The 15386-nt window shown below is 35.7% G+C and overlaps 1 protein-coding gene across 1 annotated transcript in view; it reads left to right on the forward strand.

Moving 5' to 3' along the window:
- LOC109080458 (plexin-A1-like) overlaps nt 1-15386 on the forward strand; it is a 123970-nt gene that overhangs the window by 18249 nt on the left and 90335 nt on the right. Inside the window, exon 2 of the mRNA XM_042759170.1 lies at nt 5971-7335. Within this exon, the coding sequence (XP_042615104.1) occupies nt 6157-7335 (1179 nt within the window). The 5' untranslated portion in view covers nt 5971-6156. The remainder of the gene's footprint in view (nt 1-5970; nt 7336-15386) is intronic.

Here is a 15386-nt window from a genome sequence, read left to right on the forward strand (position 1 = left end):
GTTGTTTTCAAATATAGCAGCACATAATTTAAGTATGCATATTGTGCACATAATGGTTATTGTTTTTTCTTTTTTAAAAAGTATTCCATAGTTTGCCATACAGTTTCTCTGTGTTTTTTCCCAACTGAGGATACTGGTTTATATGAGTATATTGCTTTTGTGTGTGCGTTTTAATACACTTCTGTTTGGGAGTGTATTCTGTGTGTGTATTCTGTGTGTGTATTCTCGCTCCATCTGAGAGGCGGGTGCTGTAATTGATATGCCACAAGTAATAAATCAGCCGGCCGCCTGCCACCACTCGCCATTATCTGAGGAGACGGGTTTAGAGGTCTGTCCGCAGTGTGTGGACGTGAATTTATGCTGTTTTCTGAAGCAGAGGGGCTGTGAGACGACTCACAGAGTAACGTGTCCTCGGGCAGCTGTGGGAAAAATGGAGAATGAATTGACTTCCATATTAACTGTGTCTCATGTTCCTTATGTTGAAATGTACTCCAGCGCTTGTTTCGTTGCTGTGTGGCAGTTTCTAAGGATGAATCTCACAAAACCTGTCAGGAACGTTTCTTGCCCAAAGCATTTTTTGCTTAAAGATAATAAAGAATGTTTTAGGACCATTATAAGTTTTTGCATTGCATTGCATTTCCTTGATGATGCTGTGGTTGTTTTAAATAATTGAATAAAACATATATAGTGTGTTTCTGCGTATAAGTTATTGGATGCTTATACATAAAGGTTCTATGACTGTAATGTGTTTGCACAGTAGTCTGTCTGCGGTTTTAGGAAGTGTGTGAGTGGCTCATTTGACACAAGTAGAATCTGATGCCAGTGATAATATTGAGCTAGACTGAGATCCGTGACATAAATAACAACATCTGTGATAACTCCAGCTTGTATGGGCATATCTATATATTCAGCGGCTGTTTCACTCATTTGGCGTCTGTGGATTCATTGATCATTGTCATTTAAGCAGTTACTGATCGTCTGAAGTGCAGGTACTCATGGGAAATTGGCAAATCTAAAAGTGGAAGATTAGAACACAAGATGAAAGAAAGCCTTCAAGGATGTTAGACAAGAATTTCTTTTATCTCTTGATGAGACTGATAATTCTGCTCAGATGTCAGTACTTTCTGAGGCGTTTAGGGAGACATTCTTTCATTTATATTTTCATTCATTCGTTTCAATTCTCATGCTCGCTCATATCTCTAAACTCGCTACAAATACTTTTGTGTTGACTGTTTTAACCGTTTCATTGCCATGTAGCCGTTGGAGGACACACAGATGCACTTTGGTTTGTTATTTATGGGTGTTGACTGTTTTAGAAGTTTGATTGTAATGTTTACACTTGATAGAGATACAGTTTTGTTATATAGCTTAACTTATGATTTGCCTTACTGTGGCGGTACAATAGTAGAGTGATGGTATAATGGCATGGTACTGAATGGTTACAAAATTCATGTGCTTTTGTAGTATTTCAAAATACTATTGATACTAATATTATTGCATGGGTTACACTGGGAATGCTTGTAAGGGTTACCATTTTTATTGATTGGTTTGCTTTTGTAGTGTTTCAAAATACTATTGATACTAATTGGGCACTTCTGAATACCGTGATTAATTATATATTACAAATTAATCAGAATTTGGAATGCATTTTAAAGAAATATTATTTTTCCCATCAACTGCTCAAAATGCACAACACCGCTGTATGCTGCTTGAAAGAAGCGTGTGCTCTGATGTAAAAGAGCGTGTGAGAGGAGCATGTGGGGGAATGTGTGAGATGTGCTGTTTTTGAGAGCATTCACTCTCTGACAGCAGATGGCGCTAAAATGCAGCCTTTACTCTGTAAACCCCATAAATAAAGCAGCTGCTACTTTCTGAAACCTATTTAAATAATTTTTAATAATTTTTAATAGCCATTCAGATTTGTGGATTTTCTGTGGTGTTCTTCACAGCGCCAATCACTTAAATATTTAGACTTAATGGGCTATTTATTTTCAAACTTTTTTTTTTTTAATCTGGACTACAATATTGCCCTAGATATTGTTTGAAAGTGTTTTGATTCTTTATTGTTCATTCACACTTTACATTGGGGCTTCTTTAGTCAAACAACAAACTGCCAATGGAAAACTCTTCTAAACATTCATTAATCTTAGGTGAAAACTCTTCTAAACATTCATTGTTAAAACTGAAAGTTTGCAACTTTATTTAATGAGCTAACATGAACTAAGACTTGTATTTTTTAACAAAGATTAATAACTTCTATAGCAAATGTAGCTATTGCTCATTGTTTAGCTGTGCATTTATTGAATGAGCACTATGCGATGTCCAGACTGATTACACTATATTTTATGTATTGCACTGTATTTTATGTAAAATCATTTTCTATTTTTAAACTTTCTTAAATTCTTTTTAAGTCAATTTTTAAATAATTTTCAAAGTTCTTAAATTGCTTGTTTTATTTTGTGTTTATTTTTTTCTTCATGATTTTTTTTTTTTACTTTTATGTAAAGCACTTTGAATTACCGTTGTGTACAATATTTGCTATATAAATAAACTTGCCTTGCCTTGAATGTTAATGCATTAACTAAGGTTAACTAATGAGGTCTTATTGTAAAGTGATACCTATTGGTCTTTATAGTTCTTTTGCACTTTAATGTGTAAAACTTTTAACTTATAATTTTTTCTGTATTACTTTATTTTATTTAAATGTTCAGTATTTTTGTTATAAGAAAAGTTATTTAACCTGTTATACTGTATTATGACCACTGTTTTTTTTTGAAACTAAATTTCAAATACCGTGATAATACCGTATACCGTGACACAAGAATTATCAATTAATCGCAACAGGAAAATTTGATACCGGCATATCCCTAGTTACCATACTTGCATATATGGAAAAATAACAGAACAGTTCAAAGTTTCTATTAGGGCTGGACGATAAATCGATTTTATCGATTAACTCGAATGTGTAGTTTACATCAATTTGTTTGAATGAAAATCAGTTTTCTTTTTAACATCCGCTGACGCTCCACTCAGGGCTCCCGTAGTTCTAAATGGGCTCAACCTCCCCCCGCCCCCCGCGTAGAGACATGCTGCCAAGCAGAGCATGTGAGCGAAACAGCGCGGTGTGAAGCTCCGCTACGTTTCCCGCTTGATGGACGTGCGCTCCACTCAGTCGCACCAAGCAAGCGCCCCGTTAATATTCCGCTCACCCTCGCCATAAACCAATTCCCGCTCAGATCCCGCTCCGACATAAAATGTCTCTAGCAGGCCTAATGTTTACTGTTTGTACCGAAAGTCTTGGATAATTGTCTAAAATTATGCATGCAGATAAATGGCAATTTTTCAAAACGAAAATTCTTCCATTCTTCTTAATTTTATTAATTGTATTAGGCTGATTTAAAAATCTATTTAATATATTAATCTAACCTTAGTAAACATAGCCTACCTAAATTTCAAAAACTGAAGAAGTGTATTTGGATTTTCATGAAAATAGCTGCCGTTGTTATTCTTGTTATCTAACGGTGTAGACACAGTTAGACACTGTCTGCTCTATTTACAACAAGATGGAAATATAGACTAGAAAAATATATTTACACTGGCTCTGTCCTACGTCCATGACACTGACTCACTGCGGAGTTGGCAGTTTTAATCTTAACGGCTCTTAACCCCGAGTGTGCACATGGATGGTTAGATGCATGATGGGCTAGTATAATCTTGCCAGCATTAAGGTAATACTGCCCTTTTTTTTTTTTTTTTTTTAAATCATCTTGTCTCAGTTACAAATTTGACTGGTAAATGATAAAGACTGATAGCCCCTTTTGTATTGCATTGCCTTGCATATCAGGGATGACAGATTGATTAAAAAGACATGCTATTTGTGACTAGATTTAGCTTTTGATACTTTGCGGTAAAAGTGGCTCTCTGATTGACTCTGCCCTATCAGTGCGGCTCCCATTAAAAAAATAAATAAATAGTAAAGACCTTTGACAGTCTTACAGACTGTATCCAGTATGATAAGAATGTTATGTTACTTTTATTTTATGTAACGTTTTTCACGGTTTACAATGGCAGGACCTGCCATCTTGTCTTTTTTGGCTTGTTGTTTCTGATTGCAATTTAACCTGAAGGGGGGAATCCAGATCAAATCCCAGAAGGTAAAATCAAAACAAAATAAAGTTAAAACTTGTTTTAAACAATTTCTTTGTCATCTGAATATTGATTTTAAGTAGGGGGAAAAAAAATCGATTTAAAATCGGATTTTTTGTTAAAAAATCAGGGATTTTGGGTTTTTTTTAGGCCATATCGCCCAGCCCTAGGGTTACTATAATTTATTATATGGGTTAGTCTCTGAAATGGAATAAATTTAGTCGGTTGGTCCTCTGCTGATAGACAGAGGAGTACTTTCCCTTTTCCAGTCCATTTTCACGCATGTTTCTGGAGCTCTGTGGAATGACGCCACTTCCCATCATCCCGTCCTTGGGGAATGATGGACAGATAAGAAGGCCTTCAATCACCAGAACAGGAAAAAAGCAATGGAGATAAGAAATGGGCAAAGAAAAGGAGAGAGAAAGGAAAACATTCTTCCTATTTTCCCTCTGCTCTATCTCCCCTTTTTATTTCCTTTATCTTTAACCGTTTTCGCTTGCTTCGGGGCTCTCTTCTGTTGCTGAGATTTTCCTGTTTTTGTAGTTCTGACTCCCATTTTTTTCCCTCAGTGGAAATGGTGAAGTTGAACTCAGATTTGTTTGTTTGGATTTATTTTCCATCATCAGCAGAATCACAGTCTGTTTTTACTAACAATTACGTAGGTAGTAATTTTTATCAGGTGCTTTTATCCAAAACAGCTACAGGTATAGTAAATTAGCTATATAGACCAAAACCAGTTTTTGTAACAGGCTGTGAACTTTTTTCTGCTGTAAAGTTAGGCATTTTAACATGGGGGGGGGGGTCTATGGGATTGACTCCCTTTTGGAGCCAGCATCTAGCGGCCAGTCGATGAATTGAAGTTTAAGTCACTTATGTGTTGGTTTCAAGAGAGAGAATGGAAGGTTGCTGCTTGGTTTAAAGGCCTCCCTTTTGAGTTACCAGTCCAGATTTTTATTTACTGTAATATCAGTTCTGGGTTTGTTGATCTGTTGACTTTAAATTGCAATGTCTAAACCAGGGTTCATCAAATTTTAATAAATTTGAGTAACCCTGAAGACCTAGGTTAGCTTGTACAGTTATCTTTGATTAGGTCAGTGGCTGTCCAGAGGCAGATTTGAGGATCCCTGGTCTAAACTTATGGCCCAATTACTATTAATAATTGGTGTATAGGCCAAGCATATTTTTAGCGCAGTTTACTGGTTTGTCACCACTTTGGATCATTTAGCCTAACCATGGTGTACAGCTATAAATTAATCTTTGTAATGCATTGCTGTGGAACTCTTCCTGGCTTTATAGTGTAATCTGTTTTCTCAGAGCTGTGAATTTGAAAATATGTATAAATCATTTCAAGATGATTTGAAATGGCACAATATCATTTTCTTGCCCTTGTAAAGTTCAGAACCACTTCAAGCATTTCAGACCTCAAAGACTTACTTTAGGCTTGCTTGTTTTCAGGGCTCTTTTAAATGTGCACTGTTATGTACTTGGATACTTCATCTACACAAAGCTGCTGTCAGATGCTTTGTGATGATGGATGTCTTATGTCCATATTGAAGCAGGACCAACTCTACAGCTGCTTAGAGTTGCTTAGTGAAGAGTTTGTACACAGTGCGTCTCCAATCCATCTTCACCCTCAGAGCTATCAGTCTAAGTAATTAAAAGTTGACACGGTTCACCTCATTTGACCACACAATTCTAAATGATTTGTGGCTAAATGAAAGATATCGTCTTAACTCTCTTTCCTCACTGTTTGACTTTGATAAATGATGCATAATGAATTGGATATGTTCCATTTGCACTCATAATGTGTTTTTTGCCCTGCAGGAGCCCAGGACAAAGAATTGAGGTGGATGTTGAAGTGGATGACTGTTGTGTGAGAAGGCAAGGAACCGTTCAATCAATAAAGCCTTTGCTGAGTCCCTTTCTTGTTTGCTGAGTTCGTTTAAAAGTCCCCGGTTGAAGAGGAAGCGTGGACCACCATATTCTTCACTTGCGAGGAGCAGGGCAGATATGTGGCCTCAGCGAGGGCCACAATGCTTTATTAGCCCAAGGACTGCGGTGCTCTTTGGGCTGGTGACTATCTGCATATTCCCCCACTTTTCTGAAGGATCCCCAGAGCCATTTAGGTCCTTCTTGCCTCCTGACTGGGGTCTAACACATTTAGCCATCCATAACAAGACAGGGGATGTGTACGTTGGTGCGGTAAACTGGATCTACAAGCTTTCTAGCAACTTGACCAAGTTGAGGAGTCATATGACTGGTCCTGTAGTGGACAACGAGAAATGCTATCCACCTCCAGGTGTACAGGTATGCCCCCATGACCTTGCCCCAAACAGTAATGTGAACAAGCTGCTGCTAATAGACTATGCCCAAAACCGACTCATTGCTTGTGGAAGCACCTCGCAAGGCATCTGTCAGTTTCTACGCCTGGATGATCTTTTCAAGCTTGGCGAGCCACACCACCGTAAGGAACACTACCTTTCCAGCGTCGTCGAGTCAGGAACCATGTCCGGGGTCATCATCTCTGAGGGACAAATCAGCAAGCTTTTCATTGGAACTCCCATCGATGGAAAATCAGAGTACTTCCCAACTCTTTCGAGCCGTAAGTTGATGGCCAATGAGGAAGATGCTGACATGTTCAGCTTTGTCCACCAGGATGAGTTTGTCTCCTCCCAGCTGAAGATCCCCTCGGATACGCTGTCCAAATTCCCTACATTTGACATCTACTACATATACAGCTTTAGCAGCGAACAGTTTGTCTACTACTTGACCTTGCAGTTGGATACCCAGCTAACTTCTCCTGATGCCAGTGGGGAACAGTTCTTCACCTCTAAGATCGTCCGACTCTGTATTGATGATCCCAGGTTTTACTCCTACGTGGAGTTCCCAATCGGATGCACCAAAGATGGCGTAGAGTACAGACTGATCCAGGACGCCTACTTGGCCAAACCCGGAAGACAACTTGCAAACTCTCTGGGCATATCCGAGCAAGAGGACATATTGTTTACGGTCTTCTCCCAAGGCCAGAAGAACCGGGTCAAACCCCCAAAAGAGTCAGCACTCTGCCTGTTCACGCTGACGAAAATAAAGGAGAAGATAAAGGAAAGGATTGATTCATTCTTTTATGGGGGGGAGGGGATGTTTTTTTTGTGGTTGCTAATCAACAAGGAGCTACCATGCATCAACTCGGTAAGTCCACTCTCTGATAGCAGGCCATTAAGACACACTGCATGGCTACAACGATTGATTTGTTGGGTTTGATGAATGGATGTGCTTCAGTAATGTTCCCTGCCAGAGATCAACTTCCATTATCTTGGTGCAAAGGGTGATTGTGATTAGATATAAGTGGAGAAGTTGTAGATCAGACTAGGGTTCTGAGGGTGGGACAGCTGGGAATGTTAAGGAGTGGCCTAGTAAAGTCCTCTAGATGAGTAGAGTCTCTACTCATTGGGTTGGCGACTGCAAATTTGAGGACGGCCCTCATTAAGACTACTTACAACCATTGTCAAGAACGTGAAGACTTAGACTATTACCTTGTGTCTAACTGTGTCTAATAGTCTAACGTCATTTAAATTGTTGTAGAATATAAATATCACAAGCTCTCTTCCTGTCACCCACCTCCTGTTTCCTTTTGCGTCCATTCTCTCTCGTTGTCTTTCTCCCAAGTGCTTCCATTATTCAGTCAGACAGGAACATCATTAGGGGAGTTGAGTAAATTTCATGAGTTGCTCTCTCGCTCATGCTTTCTAATTCATTTAGCGAGGCTTGATCCCATCTTCTCTGCCATCAGGGTCCGCTGGGACCAGGGCTTGCTTTTCGTCCTCTCGTTCACTCGCTCTTAATCTTTCTCTCCTGATTCGTCTCTGTTCGTCTCACTCGCTCCGTCTTTCTTGGGGCTTTCAGTGGCAAAGAATGGCTTTCATTTAACCAAGCACTCAGAGATTAAGATCCCCATTTTTATTTTTCTGACTCTTTCCAAATTGGTTCAATCTTTGCTCTTTCTTTATATTATATTTGTTTTTTTTTTGTTTTAAGAGTTTGTAATTATAGAGAATGAAAGACATTGAAGCAAAACAGAGTGGCTGAATGTGTGATGTATAAATACTTCAACATTATAAATCGTTAAAGCTCTTCACTCTTTTTTTTTTTTTTTTTTTTTTTTTTTTTTTCTTTTCATAAAGTTCAAATATATAACAATGGGCTCTTCACACTGTGCTTACCACTGGATTAGTGTCTTTTTAAATCCTTTCTTATGGCCATTTTTAATCCTGGTTATCCCTGGCCTTTACACAACTGACCCCACATTTCAGTCCTAAAATTCTACAGTGTGAAACAATTAAGGAAGATCCTAAAACTAGTCAATTAGTGATTCGGTGGGAATTACAGTGCTGCTTTTAAATGGAGATTTATTTCACAATTGTAGCAAGGACAGCTCTTAAATTGTTGTATAAAAACAACTCAACAAAACTTCTTCAACCTTGAATGGTTGATTGCAGAGTAAGTTTTACCCTGTGAGTCCAAATGCTCAGGTTTCGTTGAAGCGCATCCAGGATGCATATAGGGACGTGCTATGCTAGTTATTTGGAGCCTTTCTCATTTCAATTTCAAAAAGCCCTTTAAGATTTTTTTTTCAGGTTATGCTAGTTTTGAATAACTGTTAGAAAAGGTTTCTTATTGTTGCAGTCTATATGGAAATCAAAGCATCTGCTTATTTTTGGCACAGTCCATGGTTTAAAATGTAAATCATGTTGTTATTAAAATATTGTTTCCAAACAAATGTTCTTTAATTTTCTATAATCCTTATCAGATTAAAATTTGCTTAAAATTTTTAAAACCACAACACGATGATAATAATAAGCACTAAAGGAATAGTTCACTCAATCTAATTTCTCACATTTACTGACCTGAAGATGGATGTCAAATGAGTTTGCAGTGACATAATGGTGAGTAAATGATTAGACTTTCTAGGTTTCTAACTATTCCTTTTGATTATCCTTGTTAAATTTGGTGGTGGTTGTTGTTGTTGTTGGCATGATGCTTGACGTCAGTGATTAAGCACACTGCTAATTAACTTCTTTAATGCCGCGTGTCTGACAGAATGCCCCACCTGTAACGTGTTCTTACTCACAGGGACAGAAATGAGCTGTTTAAATCTCATCCAAAACAGAATGCTGAAAATCTGGTGCTGCTCAAATGATTCACGCTGATCAGATCAGGCAGCATGCTTAATATAACTTGTTTAACGCAAGAAATCTAAACATAGTTTATACAGTCATGTGTCTCTCTCCATCTCGCTCTCCCTGTGGAATGTGGTGTGTTTGGTTTCGCCTCTGCCCCAGGCAGACACATAATCATCAGTCTGAAAACATCTCACACACACACTCACGCATGTCTATTGTTGTGAGGTTATATGTGTGTGTGTGTGTGTTGGTATGTCCCTCTGCAACCTGTTTAGTCCTGCATTTAGTTTTCACTTCACCAGTAAAGTGTGAATGTGTGTGTTTGTGTGTGAGAGAGAATGTAATTACTTTAGCACACACACTTTTGAGTGAATGCAATGCTCATCTTGTCTGTGTGACCCATGAGGATTGAGAGAATACTGCATCACATCAGCCATCAATCGAGTGTGAAATAGCAGTGGGACCAGAGTTCTGATCCAAAATTCATCATAGGTGCTCATGACTTTAAAAAAAAACATACCCTACTGTTCAAAAGTTTTTGGTGTTTGTAAGATATATATATATATATATATATATATATAATATATATATATAATTATATATATATATATATATATATATATATATATATCTATACTATATATATATATATATATCATTACATACATACATACATACAGAGCTGGTAGCATTACTTATTAATTGTAATCAGTTACTGATTACAGATTACATGACAAAATTTTGTAGTCAGTAATATAATCTCTTAGATTACAAATTTTTGGTAACGTAATCTGATTACTTTTGTTTACATTTTAGATTACATTTGTGCTAACCCTAATTTGATATCCCATAGGCTATATATGAATAGCCTAATCTTGTACTATTTTGATAGATACAAGAAAGAATATATTCCAAAAAAAAATATTTAATTTCACCAACAGAGCCCATAATAGCTTCGCTTGTTCAAGTGCAATGTATGGACAGTTAATACTTAAAAAATACTAACACTAATGTACCTTGCTGTCAGTGTTTGCTAGTAACCACTGAATAAAACAAAATCACATCTTATGATTTTAAAGCATATTTACTTTTTTAAGAAATTTATTAAGTAAATTTAGAAAACAGCTACATTACAAAAAACAATATTGAAAAACATGAAATTCACAGCAATATCACTGCTAGGTCAAATATTTAATCTAAAAAACATTAGAAGTGTATATGACTGTATCAATGAAAAACATCAAACAATAGCTACATTGCAAACATGAATTTGAAAATAATAAATTCACACAGCAATGACATTTTCTATCTATCTCAAAATATTTTAAGTGCATAGTAACAATGAGGAAAAGACAAACAATATTACAAAAATGAATATTAAAGAACATGAAACTTACAACAATAACACTGGTAATTTATATATACAGTGTATATATATATATACAGTGTATATATATATATATATATATATATAATATATAAATACATACATACATACATACATACAGAGCTGGGTAGATTACTTATGAATTGTAATCAGTTACTGATTACAGATTACATGACAAAATTTGTAGTCAGTAATATAATCTCTTAGATTACAGACTTTTTGGTAACGTAATCTGATTACTTTTGGATTACATTTAGATTACATTTGTGCTAACCCCTATTTGATATCACATATAATGAATTAGCCTAATCTTGTGCTATTTTGACAGATATATATATATATATATATATATAATATATTCTAAAAAATATATTTAATTCACCAACAAGAGCCATAATAGCTTCTTTTTCAAGTGCAATGTATGGAAAGTTAATACTTAAAAAATAATAACACTAATGCACCTTGCTGTAAGTGTTTGCTAGTAACACTGAATAAAACAAAATCACATCTTATGATTTTTAAAGCATATTTACTTAGAATTAAGTAAATTTAGAGAAAAGCTACATTACAAAAAACAATATTGAAAAACATGAAATTAACAGCAATATCCCTGCTAGGTCAAATGTAAAAAAAAAAAAAAAAAAAAAAAAACACTAGAAGTGTATATGACTGTATCAATGAAAAACATCAAACAATAGCTACTTTGCAAACATGAATTCTGAAAAAGACTAAATTCACACAGCAGTGACATTTCTATCCATCTCAAAACATTTTAAGTGCATAGTACTAATGAGGAAAAGACACAAAACGACTGTAGTATACATGCCAGACCAGCATGTGGCACTGAAATTCTGCCACAGAGATACACTAAGAACGGAGAAGACAGGGACTATGCCCATAAACCTTGCGCTTGGTATACAAACAAACATGGAAACAATACATTTATTAATTTGTGTTAATGTTAATTAATAAAAAGACAATTGTTCTGTGTTAGTTCATGTTTTTGTTGCTCTTACGTGACGTAGCATGTTTTGACTAGGGGCGAGACGTGGGCTGATGACGTCATCGTTTCAGAAAATATACGGATTTGTTGTCCACACGAAAACGCAAAGGTGGCATTTTCAAATTTATCCACTCTCGGACCCGGTTTAAAAAATATCGGTTTCACTCTCTCAAAACGCCAGATCCGTGTGGACGAAACACCTATACGATACAAAATGTATGCATATACAGCGAAATGCGTCTCCGTGTGGACGGGGCCTTGAAGTGAATAAGGTAGTGTAATGAAGAAAAATCAACATTACAAAAAATATATTAAAGAATCATGAAATTCTCAGCAATAACTTTGCTTGTGTCAAAGATTTCCGTGACACAGCAAATTAATCCGTGGTAGGCAGATCTTACACTGAACAGTGACATTTTCCCGTGACTTTCTTTAAAAATTAAATCATGTCTGTACATCCAGTGATTAAAGGCTGCTTTACCCGCTATTTTCCATTATCTTGTTGCTGATTTCTTCTAAGCGCGATTCTGACACCCCTCCCCCAACTTGAAGAATCACGAACGTATATAAGCGGCAGGTTTATTAGGAAAAAATATAAACGTTAAAAAAGGAAATTTAGAGAATCAATTAATTTTGAACAACTTATTACCATTGTGTAAATAATATGTAATCATGTCCATAAAAAAGTAACTGTAGTCTGATTACGAGTATTTTAAAAGTAGTTTTACTCATCTAATTACAAGTACTTGAGATTTGGAATCTGATTACGTAATCCAGATTACATCTGTAATCCGTTACTACCCAGCTCTATATATATATATATATATATATATAAATAAGACAATTTCTGGGTCAAATCTTTCATCTCAAACAGCTTCCTATCCTAGCCCTTCTTTTTTTTTTTTTTTCTCGTCTCAAGAAATATCCGAGTCCACACGAAACCGCAAAACCAACACAAAACAATGTAGTATACATGTCAGACCAGTATGTGGCGCTGTAATTCTGCCACAGAGATACACTAAAAATGGAGAAGACTACATGGACTATGCGCATAAACCTTGCGCGTGGTATACAAACGAGCATGGAACAACACATTTATTAAGCTGTGTTAATGCTAGTTAATAAAAAGATAATCGTTCAGTGTTTGTTCATGTTTTTGTTGCTGTTACGTGTCTGACTGGGGGCGAGACGTGGGCTGATGACGTCATCGTTTCAGAAAATAAACAGATTTGCTGTCTGCACGAAAATGCAAAGGTAATTTTTCAAATTGATCCACTCTGGGACCCGCGCTTTCAAAAAAATATCGGTTTCACAGCAAATTAGTCATGGTAGGCAGAGCTTACACTGAACAGTGACATTTTTCCCGTGTCTTTCTTTAAAAATGAAATCATCTCAGTACATCCAGTGATTAAAGGCTGCGTTCCCCTACATTTTCCATCGTCTTGTTGCTGATTTCTTCTGAGCGCGATTCTGATACCCCCCAGCCCCCCCTCCCCTTCGCCGGAAAAACTCGAAGAATCACGAAACGTTCTGTGTTTGCTGGGTATATAAACGGCAGGTTTAATAGGAAAAATATAAACGTTAAAAAAGGAATTGAATTGTGAACGACTTATTACCATTGTGTAAATAATATAAAAAAGTAACTGTAGTCTGATTACGAGTATTTTAAAAAGTAGTTTACTCTAATTACAAGTACTTGAGTTTTGGAATCTGATTACGTAATCCAGATTACATGTAATCCGTTACTACCCAGCTCAATATATATATATATATATATATATATATATATATATATTATATATATCAGTTTCCACAAAAGTATTCGGCAGCACAACTGTTTTCAGCATTTTAAAATGATTTCTGAAGATCATGTGACACTGAAGACTGGAGTTATGATGCTGAAAATTCAGCTGTGCATCACAGAAATAAATTGCATTTTAACAGATATTCACATAGAAAACTATATTATAGTTTTTACTGTTATTTTTTCTGATCAAATAAATCCATCCTTAGTGAGTTGAAGAGACTTAAACATTAATATGACTCCAAACTTTTGCATAGTATTATATATCTTCACAAAGAAGGCAGTCCTATAATGCATTGCATCATGCTTAGTGGGAAAAAAATATATATATATATATATCTGCTTTTTTTTTTTTCCTGTACAGCCATTCACAGGGATTGCCTTTATGCTAATAGTTAAAAGTCTCACTAGACAAGACTGATATCTAAATAAGCTCAGCTGATGATGGCATAAAGATGTTGAATTAAATTACTTTTGATGTTTTCAAAACAATAAATCCCCCAGCCGAGCTTTCAGTGTGTGTGCGAGTGTCAGACTGCTTGACATCAGGTTTTTTAGCTCAGAGGAGAAAAAGCGAGTTTGCTAAGTGAATTGATGCCCGTCTGACTCCTTCCTCTTTCTTTTCTTCTCTCTCCTTTCTTCCTGCTTTGAGCTAGAGACTCTTCTGGATGGATTAAGACAGAAAGAAAAACAGAGTAAAGGAGAGGTGAAGAGAGAAAGGCACAGAGAAAGAAAGGTTATTGATGTATGCCTGGGCGGCTTTAGAGGACACACACACACACACACACACATTTACTTAGCCTTCTGAATGATCACATATCACAGACTGTTGTTTATATATAAAGCAAAGACTAACCTAAACTCTAATCCTAAAAGAAAATTTCACAACATTTAGTTCGAATAATTTTCACCTTTTAAGATTGTCACTAGTGGGAGGTTTTGTCAGATTTAGCTCACTTCAGGAGTTTTCTTTTCCAAGGTACAGCTGTAAAGTGTGGCAAGTTAGCCAAAAATATTTTGGCCTTTAAACATTTTTTGAAAAAAACTTTTAAGTAATGTTTGTTCAGATGTCTTTCAAAATATGTGGTGAATAATGAGTGGAATTTTGTGAATGGACGGCATTCACGTTCTGTTCTTTCACTGGAGTTCTGTGGGCACCGATTCCATCAGCGAGGAAGGTACTTTATGTTGGCTGGAAAGAGAAGAGAAGGATTCTGGAAGTAAACAATCCATTGAGAATCTCTGTGTATATCGAGAATGATTTAGAATGAGCCGTCAGGTGAAGTAATAAATGCTTCTGTAGAAACCAAAAAAAAGGGATATGATCAGTAAGTCGTGGCAACTTACGTTTTATATTTCTTTAACTAGTCAAAATGAGCAAATTCAACTCCTATGAGATTCAACTTGCTGACTTTTTAAGTACGTTTAATAAAATTAAAATTACTTGTGTAACCAAGTTGATAATACTTAATTAAGAACTTAAGTTGAAATATGTGAAAATGTTCTACAGTGTAATTTTTAAAGTAGCCATGTAAAATCATCCTCAATGATTCAGTTCTTTGATTTGTTTTATGGGACGAGAAATTAATTCATTCCAAACAATACTCTTCTAATTTCATATTTTTAAAAATACTTAATATTTTTTGAATTAATTTGGTGAATTTTATGGTTAAATGTTGTGATTGAATTGAAATGGTTATATAGATTTGAAATTTGTTTAATTTGTTTCAAATGTTGTACTTTTTTTTTTTTTTTTTTTTTTTTTTTTTTTTAGTAAAGAAATTTAATACTTTTATTCAACAAGGAGATATTTTAAGTTGATCAAAAGTGACAGTAAAGACATTTCTAATGTTACAAAAGATTTCT

The sequence above is a fragment of the Cyprinus carpio genome, chromosome A6 (genome assembly GCF_018340385.1).
Source record: "Cyprinus carpio isolate SPL01 chromosome A6, ASM1834038v1, whole genome shotgun sequence".
Lineage (NCBI taxonomy): Eukaryota > Metazoa > Chordata > Actinopteri > Cypriniformes > Cyprinidae > Cyprinus > Cyprinus carpio.